The 18,896-nt window shown below is 36.2% G+C and overlaps 1 protein-coding gene and 1 non-coding gene across 4 annotated transcripts in view; both read right to left on the bottom strand.

Moving 5' to 3' along the window:
* LOC123680721 (calcium-transporting ATPase sarcoplasmic/endoplasmic reticulum type) overlaps positions 1-18,563 on the bottom strand; it is a 37,419-nt gene extending 18,856 nt beyond the window's left edge. For 2 of the 3 annotated variants that reach the window (XM_045618763.1, XM_045618761.1), the window contains exons 1-3: positions 18,399-18,563; positions 14,661-14,796; positions 2,919-2,936 (exon numbers count right to left, since the gene is read on the bottom strand). In XM_045618763.1, the coding sequence (XP_045474719.1) occupies positions 2,919-2,936; positions 14,661-14,778 (136 nt within the window). In that variant the 5' untranslated portion in view covers positions 14,779-14,796; positions 18,399-18,563. Of the gene's footprint in view, positions 1-2,918; positions 2,937-14,660; positions 14,797-15,804; positions 16,416-18,398 lie in introns of those variants that run through there. The other variant, XM_045618762.1, reaches the window with a different exon arrangement.
* A 238-nt stretch (positions 18,564-18,801) lies between these two features.
* Trnaa-ugc lies at positions 18,802-18,873 on the bottom strand. The gene has a single exon. It is a non-coding gene; the product is annotated as a tRNA-Ala (tRNA).
* Between the last annotated feature and the right edge of the window lie 23 nt (positions 18,874-18,896).

The raw sequence follows: 18,896 nt of genomic DNA, 5'->3' as shown, positions 1-18,896 counted from the left end.
ATTGTCATGCTGTAAAATCACTTTATCATATCTCTCATTGTACTGCGGCCGTTTGTCTTTCAATGCTCGGCTCAAACGCATCAATTGTGATCGATAACTATCGCCTGTGATTGTTTCAGACGGCTTTAACAATTCATAATACACTACGTCCAGCTGGTCTCAGCTGGTTCTGAGCATGACTTTGGAACCGTGAATATTCGGTTTGGCCGTCGACGTGGAAGTATGGCCGGGATAACCCCATGATTTTATGCGCTTGGGATTATCATAATGAAGCCATTTTCCGTCTGATGTTACAATTCAAGGTAGAAATCCCTTTCGTCTTTACCTTGCAAGCAGCTGTTCACAAACAAACAAACGCCCTTCAACATCTCTCGGCATCAACTCGTACGGTATATCCAATTTACTTGTTTCTGAATCATTCCCATGACTTTCAGGCGTTTTGAAATGGCTTGTTGCGTCACTCCCAATGATCCTGCCAATTCTTATTGCGTTTGACACGAGTCCTCCAATTCGAAAACCTTTTCTCTTCCACCGCCATGCTGGTCAAAATCACCGTTCGTGAAGCGTTGAAACCACTTTCGGCACGTTCTTTCACTAATAGCGGCCTCGCCATAGGTATTTTAGAGCATTCGTTGAGCTTCAGCCGCAGATTTCTTCATATTAAAGCAGAAAATTAAAGAGTCCCGCAAATGACGAGAATTTGGCTCGTGAGCTGACATGTTTAATCGAGAATAACTTAATGATGCAGACACAAATCGAATAATATTTCTATGGCGTTATGTTTACTAATACCTAAGCTTATAGTATGACATCTACGATCTAATTGATTTCGACTACCACTCACCGCTACAGCCATCTATTGCTAAACGGCGGAAGCAAAGTTGTACACTAATATGATTAAAATCATATAAATCATATAAGTGCTTGTTCGTCTGAGATTCCGAAGAAAACTCAATTAGAATGACAAATCATTGATTAAATTAATTTTTTCCAATCGAACACAGCGCAGAGTGAGATGGAATGACTCAATTTCAGTCTTCCTCACTTTGCTCGCATTTTGAGGGTGTTCCAGAGTTCACTGCTCGTAGCTTAGATAATATGTGTGATAACGACAAACTGGCGCATTTGTTGGAATTAGGGAAGCTAGTAGAAGGCTCGTTCGTTTTTTTTTATGGCCCTGGATGTTGAAATTAGGAGAGCTAGTTGGACTCTTGTCAAAAAACGATGGCCCTGATGCGTGCACGTTGTTCTATCTAGACTAGATGCGTCAATCGCAACCTCTAACATTATTCAGTTTGTTACGAGGAGATTATTGAAATTTTTTGAGAGAGGATGAAAGTGACTACAAATATAATTAATCCGAGAATTTTATCTGAAGGGTTTTTCAATAAGAGCTTTCATTTTGAATAACCCGCCATCTGGGCAGTTGTTACTTTTGAAACTGTCATCTTTTGACATTTAACAAGTGAAAACTAAAGCATTACTGAAAATTGAACGATGCACGTTTCAACAACGCATTGAAATTCGTCAAATTTACTACAGAAAAGGTGAAAATCTTTCAAGATACCGACTTGCCGGCACAGTATATTATAATATCAAACCTTTAAGAAACCGACAGTCAGAGATTTCGAAAGTATTAACCTGATTTATAGACTTGACGATGTCGTCAACAGGTTGACCAATAGAAATGTATTCCGTGTTTCGAACGACCAATCACAACATCAGATGGCACGTCAGATGCAAACGGCATCTTCAAGTCTATAACCTTGAATTTATAAATTTGACGTTGACGTTCACGTTGACGTGCCTTCTGACGTTGTGATTGGCCGTTTCTAACACTGAATATACCTATCACTATTGGCCAACCAGTGACCGACAACGTCAAGTTTATAAATCAGGGTTTCTGACTGAATAGAATAGTTTATTCTATACTCTAAGGTTTCTGACGACGGTTTCTCAAAGGTTACAGAAACAAGACAATGACGCTTTGTGTAAAACAGTCAATAATAGGATTATATACAGTGCCGGCAAGAGAGTATCTTGGGATCTGATATCTACGTGTTAGAAAGAAATGCATGAAGAATGTCCAATGTCAACGTTTTCCCCTTCTCCGTCCACAAAGAGTGGGAGTCCAATTAGAAATAAGAGGATCCCTCTATCTTTTCATTAGTCATTTCGAATGTTCTCTCATTACTCAAGAAGGATGCCAAGTTGAGAAAATATGAAAAAGGGCTCTTCGCTCTTTCTGACAAATTGAATGAAACCTAATGATATTTATTTTCAAGAAAAGCAGTGGCGTACCAAGTTTTCCTCAAAAACACATCTCTTGAGGGATTTTTGCTTATACTCTTTCTTTGATTCACACGAACACCTGTATATGATTGCATGATTGTTGCTTTAGTTCTTTTCAGAAACCAGCCGCGAACAAAATTAAAATATTTTCTACTATTAGACCTTGACAAATAATTATTGTCTTATAAATCGTTGAATTTTTCTTAAAGTTCTAGCTGAATCGTTTATTTCCTTCAAATTCTTCAGTTGATTCCAGATCGATCAATAATCCTTCCAATAATTTGGCTGAGGATGAAAAGTTGCCAAATTCTCATTACTTCTGAGAAAAAACCCAGGGTTGTGTCCCAAATTCGATGCTCACTGAAACCCTCTCGAGAACTATAACACCCTGTAACTCGAGAAAGAATCGAGATATCTATGATCTCCTTTCTGATATCCTCTTATTTGGAAAGAAGTGATCGGGGATCCATGAAGATTTTTTCTATAGTAATAAGAGAGTTTTATTCTCTATAGTTATAGTCTTATAGTTCTCGATGTGCTTTCAGTGAGCATCGAATTTGGGAAACCCTGTATACATCCTCAGGTGTAGGAATGTCGACTAAAATCCATGGCCTGATGTTACTCACCTTCTTCCGCTGGAAGTTCTGCAACAAAAAATAAAATACATCAGTCATACGATAAACAGAGAACATGGAGATAAATAAATCGAATAAAATAAACCGTATGGGAAACCAGATTCTTATTCACAAAATAAATAAATATCATTTGTTAACACACGTATAAATTCGGCCTTGATTATTGACGTCACAACGTCTGTTGCTACAACGTCATACACCCAGTTATGCTACGATGCAATTTTTCGAAAAACGTCACTTTCGACACGATTTCATTGAAGGAAATCGAAAGAGTGAATTCAATATGACGTTTGTCCTTGTTGTCTTCAATTGAATCATTGCATAGGTGGGTAATTTATCAAACCGCTGTTAACGTTTTATAATTCTGTCCTATTTCAATTGTAGCATTTTCCTTCGTGAATCCAAATGATCGAAAGAGAATGTACAGGCAGTTTTCAATATATCTTTAATTTTTGATATTGAATTCCGTTTGAATTTTTTATCAAGTTATGAATCGATAATGCAAAGAAGAAATGTCAACAGAAGTCTGGTAATTTAGCTATGACGTAAATGACTTATTGCAATTTGATTGATCGTGATATTCAGATGCAGAGATAAGCAATCAGCAGTTTATCCAAGGTGTACTGGTTCTACACTTGGGTCCAACGTTTTATCAAAAAAATCGAGAATAACACTGACTTGATGTAACGGGTGTTTTTTTTTCGAGGTATATAACTTTAAGTTGGCATTACTGTTCAAGATGGCGACCGATTTAACAGCTGTCAAGTGATTTATTTCCAGTTTGGTTTGGCAATTCATCATTAATAGACTCACGTCTGAACAACGCTTGCAAATAGCCCAAATTGAGATTGCCGTTGTTCCCGATTTTCATAAGCGAATTTTGTTTAGCGATGAAGCGCACTTTCGGTTGAACGGCTACGTCAACAAACAAAACTGCCGCATTTGGAGTGAAGCTAATCCTCAAGTGTATGTCGAAACACCGTTACATCCAGAAAAACTGACTGTTTGGTGCGCTTTATGGGCTGGTGGCATCATTGGTCCGTACTTCTTCAAAAACGATGATGGCCAGAACGTTACAGTCAATGGTGATCGGTATAGAGCCATGATTACTAACTTTTTCATTCCTGAATTGAACAACCATGATGTCCAGGAGCTGTGGTTCCAACAAGACGGCGCAACATGTCACACAGCTCGTGCCACAATCGATTTATTGAAAGACACGTTTGGTGACCGCTTAATTTCACGTTTTGGACCTGTGAATTGGCCTCCAAGATCTTGCGATTTAACACCGCTAGACTACTTTCTGTGTGGTTATGTAAAGTCATTAGTCTATGCGGATAAGCCACAAACCCTTGACCATTTGGAAGACAACAGTCGCCGTGTTATTGCCGATATACGGCCACAAATGTTGGAAAAAGTCATCGAAAATTGGACGTCCAGATTGGACTACATCCGAGCCAGCCGTGGCGGTAATATGCCAGAAATCATATTTAAAATGTAATGCCACAATATTATCTTGCGGATAAATAAAATTCATGTCAATCGAATAATAATCCATCGTCGTTTTATTGCAATTTGAAGTTCTATAGCTCTAAAAAAAACACCCTTTAGAATGTGCGGACACACAGACAAATTGTTCATCTTTCGATTGAAAATTTCAGAGGCCAAAATGATTTTTTCCAAAAATAAAGAGATCATAATGCTATTTCTCTATCTTGGGTAGACTTCGGAAGCAATTCCAGTGTTTCGCACAACTTATCAGTTGTGCGATAGGCTTAATAATTCCTAAGCCGATCTAATACCCTGCTTATCGTATTATCATCATACGAATTCCATCGTTTTCGAAACCCCTTCGGCTTCCTGGTTTAATTCTAGCATCATAGCTGCATTTTCTTGGATTCCTATAATATCAGAAGTTACTTTTAGATCCGTGTTGCAACAATCGCATTGAAATATAGTGACGTAAATTATGGTTCTATTTCCGTTCTAACCTTTGACGAAGGCACCACTGCACAGGAAAATTTAATCATCCGCTAAGCGTTCAATGATTTTCTTCAAAACAGAACGAATTTCTCAATCAAGCCTGTTCCAGATCAACTCATCCATGAAAATCTAATCTGCTAGTATATTGGAATTAAGAAATATCCACGAAAGAAGCAGACCGTAGGAGAAACAATTATTTTCTTTCCATTTTTGTTACATTATCAGTATTTTTAAAATTTTGGTCTCAAACGATAAGTTTTCCGACTGAACGACCTATTAGACCAATTGAAAAGTCCCCGGTCTGATGCACAGATGGCGGTGCTAGTATTAAATCCATATGATTTTTAGTTAGTACCAACCTTCAAACGATACGTGTCAAAATTTGACAGCAGTCCGACCATTAGTTTGTGAGATATTGCGTTGTGAGTGTAGCTACTTTTATTATTTGAAAAAAAGATGGAAATAAAGAATTTCGTGTACTGATAAAATATTGCTTTTTGAAGGGAAAAATACAGTTGAAGCAAAATCTTAGCTTGATGTAAAGTTTCCGGGGTCTGCACCAGGAAAATCAACCATAATTGATTGGTATGCTAAGTTTAAACGTGGTGAAATGAGCACCGCAGACGGCTAACGCAGCGGAGGTTCAAAAGAGGCTGTCACCGACGAAAAAATCAAAACAGTTCACAAAATAATTTTAAATGACCGTAAGTTGAGAAGATATCATCTGAGCGTGCACATCATATCATTCACGAATATTTGTACATGAGAACGCTATGTGCAGAATGGGTGCCTCGCGAGCTCACAATCGATAAAATAAACAACGTGTTAATGATTCTGAGCAGTGTTTGAAGCTGTTCAAGTGCAATAAACCTGAATTTTTGAGTCGATATGTGACAATGGATGAAATATGGCTCCATCATTTTACTCCGGAGTCCAATCGACAGTCAGCTGAGTGGACTGCACACGATGAACCGAATCCAAAGCGAGGAAAATACAACAGTCAGCTGGCAAGGTTATGGCATCAGTATTCTAGAATGCGCAAGGTATAATATTCATTGATTACCTCCAAAAGGGCCAGGCCATCAACAGCGATTATTATATAGCGTTATTGGATCGTTTAAAGGATGAAATCGTTAAAAACGACCCCATTTGAAGAAAAAAAGGTGCGGTTCCATCAAGACCATGCGCCGTGTCACGAATCAATGAAAACAATGGCTAAATTGCATGAATTGGGCTTCGAACTGCTTCTGTATCCACCGTATTCGCCAGATCTGGCCCCAGCGACTTTTTCCTATTCTCAGACCTCAAAAGAATGCTCGCTGGAAAGAAATTCAGCGCCAATGAAGAAGTAATCGCCGAAACTGAGGCCTATTTTGAAGCGAAAGTCAAATCGTACCCCAAAAATGGTATCGAAAAGTTGGAAGATCGCTATAATCGCTGTATCGCCCTCGAAGGCAACTATGTTGAATAATAAAATCGAATTTTACCAAAAAAAATGTATTATACTTTGGTAGACCGGGGACTTTTCAATTGGCCTGTTAGCAGTTTGAAATTTCCAGTATAGCTTTGAATCTCTAATCTAATCTAATTTCAAACGCCAAAATGGAGATTGCAATGTTCAATTCAAGAGTTTTAACGAAATCGCGACAGATTCGAAAAAAGGTCAAACTATGATAAGAATAACAGTAGCAGAATACGGAAAAAATTCCATAACGAGTTAGACATAATTTAACATAATATATCAAGGATGGAACGAATGTTGGGAATCTCGAATATGTCGTCAGATTTCTTGAGAGATAATTCAATAAAATACCCGACTGGAATGAATTCTTATCAGAGATAACGAATTCCATCTAACGATGTCATGCTTTCCAGCGATATCGAGTCGGTTAAAAGCTTATCCTAAAAAGGATTCGTGATAATGAGCAACCGGCGCAAAAAAATTTGCTCTTTCAGCAAGCTGGAAAAATTAATTTCGTCGTCAGAATGCTGTTTTCCCAGCGCTCGTTGTGAAAAGACTCAGAATGCCGTAAACTTTATGTGATGTTTTTTATTATTTCTTTGATTTTCATATGAAAAAATTACCTTTGATTAAATGAAATGAATTCAGCGGGTTTTGAACCAGCAGTCATTAGTTTGAAAAAAAAAAGAGGAAAGCAGCAGATTTTCGACGCTTTTTTTGATATTCTGCTTGAATTTTCTATGGATCTGGTTATCCCTTTCCAATAAGAGGTTCAATTTTTAAAATCCGGGTTCAACAATGCATTAAAATTGTTAAAATTCACAACAAAAATGGTGAAAACTTTGGAATCAAAGTTCGCAAAACTAAAGCACCTTCTCAGCAGGCAATAGTGACACTGGTGGAAAATTTTGAGCTGTTGGGGTGAGTTAGTGATGTGATTAATCGAAACCGTGTGCGAGGCTCGAGAAAAACTGAGAATATCGCTGCTGTAGCCCGTAATGTTTAGGAAAACTCAGGTTTGTAGATCTTTGAAATTAGGTATTAGGCTCACAGTTATCTACAGTGAATGGATTAGGCTACCGAGCTATGATTAATGATTTGTTTATGGCGGAAATTGTGAGATATTGATGTGGACGACGTTTGTTTTCGACAAGACGGCGCTATGTGCCACGCAAGCGATTGGCCATCGATATCTTGTGATTTAAAACCTTCAGACTTTTTTTTTGGACCACGACACAGACGTTCAATTTTGAATAACAAATTGTTTCTACTAGTTGGAAAAACTGTGAGACGGCACTTATCGGCAGCTCTTGCCATGAAATGAACACTTTTATGCTATAGTATGTTTTGAATAGCATAAGACCCTTTTCTGAGTACAAAGAGTATATTAGGTCAATTGAAAAGTCCCCGATCTGATGCACAGATGGCGGTGCCAGTATTAAATCCATATGATTTTTAGTTAGTACCAACCTTCGAAGGATACGTGTCAAAATTTGACAGCAATCCGACCATTAGTTTGTGAGATATTGCGTTGTAAGTGTAGCTACCTTTGTTATTTGAAAAATGATGGAAAAAAGAATTTCGTTTGCTGATAAAATATTGCTTTTTGAAGGGAAAAAAATACAGTTGAAGCAAAATCTTGGCTTGATGAAGAGTTTCCAGGGTCTGCACCAGGAATATCAACCATCATTGATTGGTATGCTAAGTTTAAATGTGGTGAAATGAGCACCGAAAACGGCGAACGCAGTGCACGCTCAAAAGTGGTGGACACAGACGAAAAAATCAAAAAAATTGACAAAATAACTTTGAATGACCGCAAAGTGAAGTTAATCGAGATAGCAGACATTGTGAAGATATCATCTGAATATATATATCATTCACGAATATTTGTACATGAGAAAGCTGTGTGCAAAATAGGTGCCGCGCGAGCTCACAATCGATCAAAAGCAACAACGTGTTAATGATTCAGAGCAGTGTTTGAAGCTGTTTAAGTGAGATGAACCTGAATTTTCGCGTCGATAGATGACAATGGATGAAACATGGATCCATCATTTCACTCCGGAGTCCAATCGACAGTCAGCTGAATGGACTGTACACGATGAACCGAATCCAAAGCGAGGAAAAACACAACAGTCCGCTGGCAAGGTTGAGACATCACTATTTTGGGATGCGCAAGGTATAATATTAATTGATTACCTCCAAAAGGATGGAATCGTTAAATAACGAAACACTTTGAAGAAAAAAAGATGCTGTTTCATCAAGAAAATGCGCCGTGTCACAAATCATTGAAAACAATGGCAAAATTGCATGAATTGGGATTCGAATTGCTTCCGCATCCACCGTATCCGCCAGATCTGGCCCCCAGCGACTTTTTCCTGTTCTCAGACCTCAAAAGAATGCTCGCTGAAAAGAAAGTTAGCGCCAATGAAGAAGTAATCGCCGAAACTGAGGCCTATTTTGAAGCGAAAGACAAATCGTACTACAAAATGGTATCGAAAAGTTGTAAGATCGATTTTGGTGCGGGATCGGATTCCCTAACCGTGACGATATAGTCCGGGGAACGACCGCTCGAAAACATCAATCGCGCAAAAAACTAAACAAATAAAATAGATGGCGCCACATTCGAACGAATCTCCCGCCGATGATGAGATCAACAAGAACGGCCATAAAGGCGGATTCGATTTCATAATAACCTCTGACATAACATACGATATCTGCCTGAGCACAACAACACCCAGAACGAAAAAAAAAATAGTTATCGTATCAAAGCCAAGGTCGCGGTTTACGCACTCTGGCGGTGGAGGAGGGAGAAAGGAAAGGAGGAAACGTCTCATCGGCAGCATCGGCGTCCACTCTGCCAAATCCGAATACCACCAACGTGTAAGAATTTTAAGTGGTCGTATAACATTTTAACGACCGCCGCCAGTATATAGTTCATAGATCTATTTTCTATACGGGCATCGTCAATATTTATCGATATTTTTAGTACTTATCGATGTACCCGTTTTCGACTATCGTACCACGTGATCGACCGGCATCTATATATCTACAAAACTATTGAGGTCGCCGCTGTTGCGCCTATAAACGACATTGAGACCGGTCTCAGGTGAAAAAGCTAGCGAAATTCGCACGGAGTTCGTGTCACCCACAATTCGAACTCCGCCTTTACGTCATATTTACGATAAGTTGTCATTATCGCATAGTCATTCATCGAACGTAATTGGAATATGTGTATTTGAGGTGATCATTCGAAAATAATGGGGAAAGTACTAACGACGTTAAGTGTGGTACCCTTGAGCGCTCGTTTATGCATGCGCCAATTGCGCCTTTGAAAACGTCTATACGGTACTGGCAAGTTGACAACATTTTTCCTTCCACAAATCCAATTAGAAACAAGAGGAGAATGCATCCTCCATCCATGCATTTCTTCATCTCTGCTATCAGTATTATACTCTTAGCATAGTCTCATTTCCACTTGGCCTTTCAGTGTAAGAATTTCCATTCTAAAAAATGTATGAATATTTGCATCGAGAAAACCTTCCCTACGATGCTAAGTAGAAAAGAAGATTTGGAAAGAGTCCCCAATCACCGTCCCCATAAAATACCCAGAAACCATTTGGCTGGACGTTTGGAGCTCAAAAATCCATAAAATTCAGTTGGATCCAAAGCATCCGAAGCATTTACTTGTTTAGTCTGCATTTTGATATGAGTAAATCATCTGGTGAATCAAACCAGGCAGTGAAGTAACTAGTTAGGACACTTTTCCACTCCAAATCTCTTCCTTGTTGCAATAAATGATCATTGGAGCTATGAGAACGTGTTCAACTAGGGTACTGGAGATCTTTACAGATTCTAAGATAGTATGGAAGTGTCGAAGAAAACTCAATGAAATAGGCAAGAATGACAAGGTCTTCTTAGATTGGGTCCCCGGCCACTCTGGAATTAAAGAGAATGAAGAGGCCAACACACTTGTCAGAAAAAGAGCACAAACTCCTTTCATTGGCCCAGAACCTTTCTGTGGTACAGGTAAATATACCTACAAGAATGAGTTTCAGATGAAGGAAAAAACCGAAAGAGAAACACTCTAGCGGAATCTTCTTGGGTTGGATAATTCCAAAAAGTTTCTTCGAGATCTAAGTATCTGGATCTCAGCAAGAATATGCTACACCTCCTTACTGGATACCAACGCAAAAAATTTTCGAAAAAGAGACTTGTAGAAGTGAGGTAGCTCTGATGGGGACACAATAGATTATAATATTACGGTGCAATGAAACATCCCCTAAATCTTAATCTAAAAGTATACTATCATGTACTATCTAAAGTATACTATCATGACAATAAAGAAACCCTCCTTTAAAGAAATAGTAAAAAGGGATTTAAATGTGGAAGCAAATAAGCCCATGTCCAGCACTCAATTTTCTCAAGGAATCAACATTCAAGACCACACAGTAAGCCATAATCAGAAAAAAAAACTTGGGTATGAAACCTAAAACTGATTTGAAGTCTGAAATAAATGATTTGAAAAAAAAATGAAACTACACAAGAAAGTTTCCCAGAAATTGTATCAGACTAATGGAATTTTGTGAGATAATGGGAGAAAAATGTCAAGAAAATAACGAATGCAAGTCAAATATTTTGTTTACCTATGAATATTTTCTTTCCAAGGCCACCACAATTCTTCAGACGTCTAGAGTAACAAACAGGACGCAATTGTAGGACCTATTTGAGGATGCTAAAGGATATCATTATAAAACGTTTGGTTTCAGCACAGAACTTCTAGTTCTATAATATTTGAACAGACCTTTTCCTGGACCGCTAAATTACACATCAGAAGGTATTATATCATGGCCCTCAAGCTCACAAGATTCAATTCCGCTCGACTTTTTTCGGTGGGGTTACTTGCCTCACAAAATTTACATGACAGGTACGAAAGTTCGAAAGAGTTTAGATTAAAAATAATCGACATGGCAAGCTCGGTAATACCAGCGATGGTATCGAATTCGTGGGCAGAGTTTTATGATAGTCTCGGTTATTGCGAGGCTCAAGGAGGATATGATTTTGAGCACATACTTCGATCAGTCGATTTCAATTGATTTATTTATAATTTTCAAAATGTTTTATGATGTGTTTGGTTTTTAGGATAACAATTTCACGCTCAAAGCTGATCAATATTCGAAATTTTCAAATCTCAGATTTCAAATAATCTATATCGAACACGCCTACTTATACCCTTCTTTTCTCAAAGCAATGTTGGAAAGAGAATTGTTCAAATGACCGCACAGACTATCAGAAGTAGAGCAATTTTCCAGCAGTTCAGAAAAGTCATATCGATACACAATCAAAATTTTATGACTCACAAAAGTCTAAGGAAGGAGTATTTTAACTAATATTTGCTCTCATTTCTCATGTATCCTATCATGTGAACAAATGCCTGCCAGCCACATGTGAAAAAGTAAAAAAAAGCAATACAGTTTAGTCGTACTTCTTGATTAGATGTCAATATCATTATGGAGACAATCGCGCAGCAAGATTCTAATCTTGCTGAGCCGGAAGAAGTCCAGAACTGAGATGCAATTGTATGAATGGCCTACCTACAGTTTCATTCGTGGACGAATCTAAATTTGGATTTCATTCAAACAAGGGTGTCGAGACGATCTAGAAATGCCTGAGACAACACCAGGAAATGCAATGTAGTTGTGAGAAGAGACCTTGAATTCCAAAGCTGAACAATATTTGCCCTATTTTGCCAATTTGAAAGGGCTGTTGGTGCATTTGAGTCATAACAATGCTCGTGTACGTGTCGCTATTTTTCGATGGATTTATCGAATAACGAAAGAATTTTAGTTTTGACATTGACATGGCCAGTAAAATCTCCACACCTGAGTCTCATAGATCATGTACATATATGTAAATATAACAAAGAGGATTAGGGACATGCTCTGAACAAGAATGAAGATAGTCACTTTGTATTCAAGGAGATGACAATTTTGAGAGAAATTCCGAATGAGTTATGAATAGTAGATTTTTCACAATTACATTTCGTAGCATTTTTTTGTGTTTCAATATTTTCTCAAGTTAATGTATTCCCTTATTATTTAAGATTTACAAACATTGATATTTTTTGTGATTAGGAACACAGAACGTGAAGAGAATGTTTTTGGACGTCAATGGAACACGATTAAATCATTGACCCACACAAATTTAAAGTGAATCATCCAAAAATATACGACACTCAATTATTAAGCTATTAATTATAATACACCTTGAGATTTCTCTAATGACAGATCAGATAATCCAGAAACTACTCCTAATTACGTCATTAAACAGAACAACTTGATGAAAGGCGTTACTTTCCTCGAAAAAAGGGTACAACAAAAATGAGGAACAGTTATAGAGAACGGAATAATAAATTTAAGAAAAAAATAATAAAAAATGCATAGCAACAACATCCTTCGAAAACAACCTAGATCAAAACTACAAACACCTACTAAATAAAAGAACACATCCAAACAACGTATTGTTTCTTCTAGGAAAAGAAGTTGTCACAACATGATTAAATTGAAACTCGAAAAAATGTTATCAAGAAACAAACATAATTTCAAAAGTAATAACAAGTGCATGCGGGGGTCTTCCTAAATCGGAGGTACAAAGGAAAATGAGAGATTCTTTGGTTAATTTCAAGAAAGAAAAACATGGGCCTGCAAACGCTTTTTTTCTCGAGATACAGGGTGTTTCTTGTAGTCCTCTTTTCTTGTGATGATTATACCAGTTTATCGAATCTTTATCAATCTTCGCTACAGATTGGGTAAATGAGTACCAAAATAATAATTGATTTTTTCTTCACAGCTTACTAAGTGGATCTTTATAATGATTTGGATTTTCCTGAGGATTACTAGAGAATGGTTTGAAATTTTTCTCGGGATCTTGACAAAACTACAAGAAACCAAAAAGTGTAGTACCTACTTGATGGACCAAACTCTCTTTTTACATTTTTCTAAACTACCAGTGGTCCACCAAAAAAAATTATTGAAAAGAGCGGGCGCTGTTCCAGAAAAAATATCACCCTGTAGATTATTAGCATATCACACGATGAAAACTTCAAATTGGAATATATATTCCAAATTTAAGTTGAATATCTTGTGAAGGGAAGGTGTTGAGAAAAAAAATTGTTAAAAAACAAACTGTGACACCCTGTATTTCGAAAATAAATCTTATGTTTTGCCCATGTTTAAAGAATTTTGTCTCTCAAATTGATCCGAGGAATCTGTCATTCGCAATTGTACCTCCAACTTTAGGAACATCCTGTATGCATACATATAAATGGAAAACTTTCTGAACTGACCTGAAATATACCAATTTCAGACTTTTGAACTTTCGGAAGATCTGGATCCTATCATTCCATTACCACTGAAATCGTTCAGGAATACGAAAATTGTTTACCTACTGACGCAACTATCATAGGCTAGTTTATATAGGATTATACTTATCAGACCATTAACAGGCCCTAGTCTACAATTCCTATGCCAGGATCATAAACAGTACATAGACACTATCCAGATAATATCCTTAGGCAAATAGTAGCACTGAATGGAATGCTCAACAGTTCAACAACAAGAACAAACAAATCTCAACATAATTGAAATTTGATGGAAATTCGGATGGTGAAAGAACATCGAAATAAAATATAGTATATGAATGGACCAATTTGATATATTTCGGTACATTTTTTCCAATGAAAAGCCTTCGGTATCATCAAACAAAATGTCCAGTACCAATTTTCAATTTGCATTTCGTAATGTACACAACGGAAAATTACAATGAAAATTCTTTGCGTAGGCCGTCCATAACTTTTCTTAGGAAATATGAAGCTCTATTTGCACGAAATTTGGCACTAAACTCGGTTGCTTTACTTACAGCATTTATCTTCCCAGTTTAAGAACTCGATCCATAAATTTTGAAGGATAAAAATGAGGAAATCATTTCCCTCAAAATTTAATCAATACAATTCGTTTTAATCTGATTTCGGAACAAATAACCAAAGGTTCATACTGCGCAGCGTGATATTTATATTATGATTAATTCTTCAGTTTTCGTTCTCGATCAGATTATTTCGTCACAATGTCTATAATTTTCGAATTCATACGTCACTGATGACGTATCAGTCCCTGATGATTCTGTAGCTTATTCATAAAGATAGATTATAATTAGGGTTTGATTTGTTTTGGTTGCATCTTCTTTGCTCATTTTATTAATTTCCTTAAATTTTAGTACTGAAAATTGTAACTTACCATTTGGACCATATTTTTCTTGGTTCCTTTTTACTTGATCTAGTGTAAGACCCCGTTCTGGATCGGCATTGAAGTGATTCAATACCTCATCCACTGTTTTGGCGTGTGCGTCCTCCATGGCGTTGGTTTAAAACCCCTGTGAAGAATTATAAAATAAAAAATAATATGAATCTACATATCCATGAATTAGGTACTATTTTTTGGGGGATGTGTGGTAACGTAAGCGTGAGTAGTCTCTTTTGTTTTGTTACAGCTCGGATGATAATGAAAAAAATGTATTCCAATTAGAATTCAAAATGCATTTTAAATAACGACTCAACTTTTTCGTGTGAAACACTTTATATAGAATTTTAAATTTTCAATGAAAATGTTCCTTTAATTCAAAATATCTCATTTTTTCTGTAACTGCATCAATTTATTGGATAAAGAAAATGAAGTTTCATTGAAAATTCTAAAGGAAATATGTTGTAAAGAACTTTTTAGAATTCAACAAGCGAAATCTATTCATGAAACCAATATTATTGAAGTAATTGTAAGGCTATAAAATGTTAATGAGGTTTCATATGACCCAAGACAATAATGGTGTAGTGAAGTAGATGGAAATTGATTATTGAGATAACACCGGCAGCTGATGTCGAAAATTTGAAATATTTCGCTTCAAGATGTTGTATAAAATTATCCGGTAATTATTTCAGTAACAATAAAATGAACTAAGTACAGAAGGTTATTGGCATCAAAGGAAAGACTGAATTCATCCTAGTAAGGAAGTATATTATGATGATTTATTAAGACAGGATTCTCTTTTCTCAATGGAATATTTCTAATCATAATATACGAATATTCCTGCAGAAAATCATTGTGAATAAGGATAATTCACATTCGATAATTAACCACAGAAGTAACCTGAAATTAATATTTCACACCTTAACTCCGAACACAAGTAATTCAGAGTTTCCAAGGAAAATTCCCCGTTATAATAAATAGATGACTTCTCAAACTACAAATTTATATGCATTTTGGAATTTTTACAAATATTAGTACATAGTTCATTATATCATAATTTCCCAATGTTCAATTATCAAAATATTACTGAACTCAATGATGGAATATTGATACGAAGATATTTCGTTAATATTATACTCACCGAAGCAAAAAGGAAATTGCCCGAAAAGTGTAAAAAAGTTTTGTCAACTCAATATAACCTTAAATTTTCCAAGTATCACACCGAGGGGAAATTCAGTAAAATATAATTTTGTTAACACTTATACACAAAATAGTTTTATTACCGAACAGACGTAACAGACTTTAACATTTTTTAGGGATTAAATTATCTATTTATTGAGCTTTTTCAATTCCGCACTAAAGACCTAGTCATTAAAATCTAACTTTCATGTCAAACAACGGAACTCGCCTGTCTCACGAACGACAGACCATCGAGAACAAGCCACGTTAAAACTGAATTCTGGCGGTGTTGCCGGCGGCTAACAACACCTGAGCCTCACTTTACTTAGATGTTATAGAATGTACTAGATAGGTATATTACGATTTAGATATATTTTATTGACTATGGTTTGATTTTTCATCTATTTCAAAAAAGCCGAATTTGAAACGAGCTATTAGTTCTTCAATCAAGTAGGTACATAAACGAAAACGAAAATTATTTTGGATTTTAGACTATCATTCAAAATAACATATTTGTCTGCTGAATTTCTTTTTCAATAATAACATATGTATATACAGTTAATAAATGCGCTCAATCTGCTCTCATAGAGTTTTAAAAAAATATAGTGAAAAATTCATTCATTTCACGGAATGTTACCTCAGATGAGGAAAAAACATTGGCAACATGTAACAGATGACAATGACGGGCAATTTTATCTACAGAGTGGGTATTGCGAATCAAATGAAAGCACAATGTCCACATAGATTTTCTTGGGAAAATCGGAAAATGGGATAAATATTTGGATCTAAATATCCTTAGTTTTCTATGGAAAATAAGCCAGTCATTCAACAAGATATATTCAAAATGATGATAAGGGAACATCAGCTAGGATAGGTTAAGTACATAATAGGCCAGTATGTGGTCATTTCTGATTGGTGCAATATGAGAAATGACAATTAGACAATTACTTATCATTATTATTACTTATTCAATTCTTTTCTCTATTTATTGAAGAACATTGTTAATCGAATTATGGTGGTTTCGATTTTGAGACAATTTCTCATGTTTAAAAATTCCAGTGGCGGAGCAGATGGGATAATAATCAAGCTTCTTGGGAAATTGTCTTGATGTCTTGGAATCATTGAGAAGAAAAATTTTTGTTTACTCTCTGTTTATGTATATTTTATTCTAGGTCGAAATTATTGTAATTTTCATTCGAATCCCATTTATTATGATGAAGAATTTGTCAACAGTTCTAACAGAACAGAAAAACATTGAACTCCAAAATACTATAAGATTGAATAAGACATTAACGTCAAGTATGATGTGTCCTACTCGCGATTATTTTTATCCAGAAATACATAACATGAGACGCAAACATGAATGTGGGCCGAAAATATATATATGTGAATATATTTCCCTCTTAGATAAAACATTAAAGAAAACGAAATATATAAATGCGTCATTAGTGCAAAAGTTGTTTTATTTTAGAACCTGCAAATAACTTGTAGTATCCAAATATCCCGGGTTTCTAGGCACAGTGCCAATTCACCAACGGACGATTTTAGCACATGGGACTCTTAGCGACCGTATTTTTTAATTGTTTTGGCAACCAGATTTAGCGTGAAATGATAGGCGACATCGCTATATGAAAAAAATTCGGATAAAATTTCAGCAGCTTGAATTTCATCATCGGTGGCATGATGTAACAGTACCAGTAATTCAGAATTTATAAAACAAAATAACACCAAGTTCACAATAAGATGTGTCAACGAATATATTCATTTCAGAAAGTGACTATTTTTCATGATTGGCATCTTCTTGGTCAGTTTAAAGCAAATATAACAACTGTATATTCAATGATTTGGGAAAATTTGTAGAAACGAACAATGAAAATTGAAAATCGGAGAATAGTCAGTCACAGGACTTTCCTATGATGGGAGCATAGAAGAATAATTTCAACTGAAACAAATTTCTGCAGTATTTACAGAAATGTCAAGACTATTTTTTCAAAGCTTTGTGAGTTCTGTTTGAATGCAATGTATATTTTACTTCTGTGAACTGATATCTGCTATCTTCAAATTAGTTATGGAGGTCAATCACCCCTGTTATTGAATATTGGAAACAGTATGATTGTTATTTGAGCTTCTTCGTTCATAGATTGCAATAATTTTGGAACCAGGAAAATGATGGTTCTTTTTGTATTGCTACAGTTTATTTTGAAGATAAATTATTGGAGAATCTAGTAGCGCACACCTAAAGCCATTTCAATGACAACCATATGAAGTAGGACTCCAGGTATGTTTACTTTTTTGAGTCTATCAAGAGTAAATATTCCTATTGTTGAATAGTGTTTCATTTCTCAAATTCTAACTGGTACTTTACTAGGTACTGGTTGGCAGTACCTAGTCTTGCAATATTTACATCAACCAACAGCTTACGTAAACAAATGAGACTTCACTTCACACTTGGTGGAAATGGGGTAGTAGATTGTCGAGTTACCACACCTTCCCCAAATCACTTTTTCTTTTTCCTAAGTGTAATAATCCAATTGTTGCACTTCACTTCACACTTACCGATATCACAAAATTTCTGGTCCCTGTTAATCACTTGATGATAACGGTAACCGTTGAAAGAAAAAAGAAGAAAAACTTAACACAATAATAACGATTGTTAGGCCCCCATAAGTTAATTGGCGGCGTATGAACTGAGGTATTGAACGAACGGGCAACGATTGTAGTGCGTTGATGCTTTTATAAGCTCGGTAGCTACCTGTCGGGGACTCTGGGCAAGGGGCCAAAACTGGGACTTTCTGGTCCCTCCTGAATATATATCGTTGAGTTACATCTCCATTCGCTCAAGGCATAAAAATTCTTCTTCCTCATCACTTTGAATTCTGAAAAAACTATTTTTTTGTTAAAATCATTCTTTAAAAAATGGCTTATGCTTTTGAAATCAATGATAATTAAAAAAAATTGCTGGAGATGCCGGGGATCGAACCCGGGGCCTTTCACATGCAAAGCGAACGCTCTACCACTGAGCTACATCCCCTTCATGTACCATGCTGTCATATC

Source organism: Harmonia axyridis, chromosome 5, assembly GCF_914767665.1.
Source record: "Harmonia axyridis chromosome 5, icHarAxyr1.1, whole genome shotgun sequence".
Lineage (NCBI taxonomy): Eukaryota > Metazoa > Arthropoda > Insecta > Coleoptera > Coccinellidae > Harmonia > Harmonia axyridis.
This window is presented reverse-complemented; position numbering and strand designations above follow the sequence as displayed.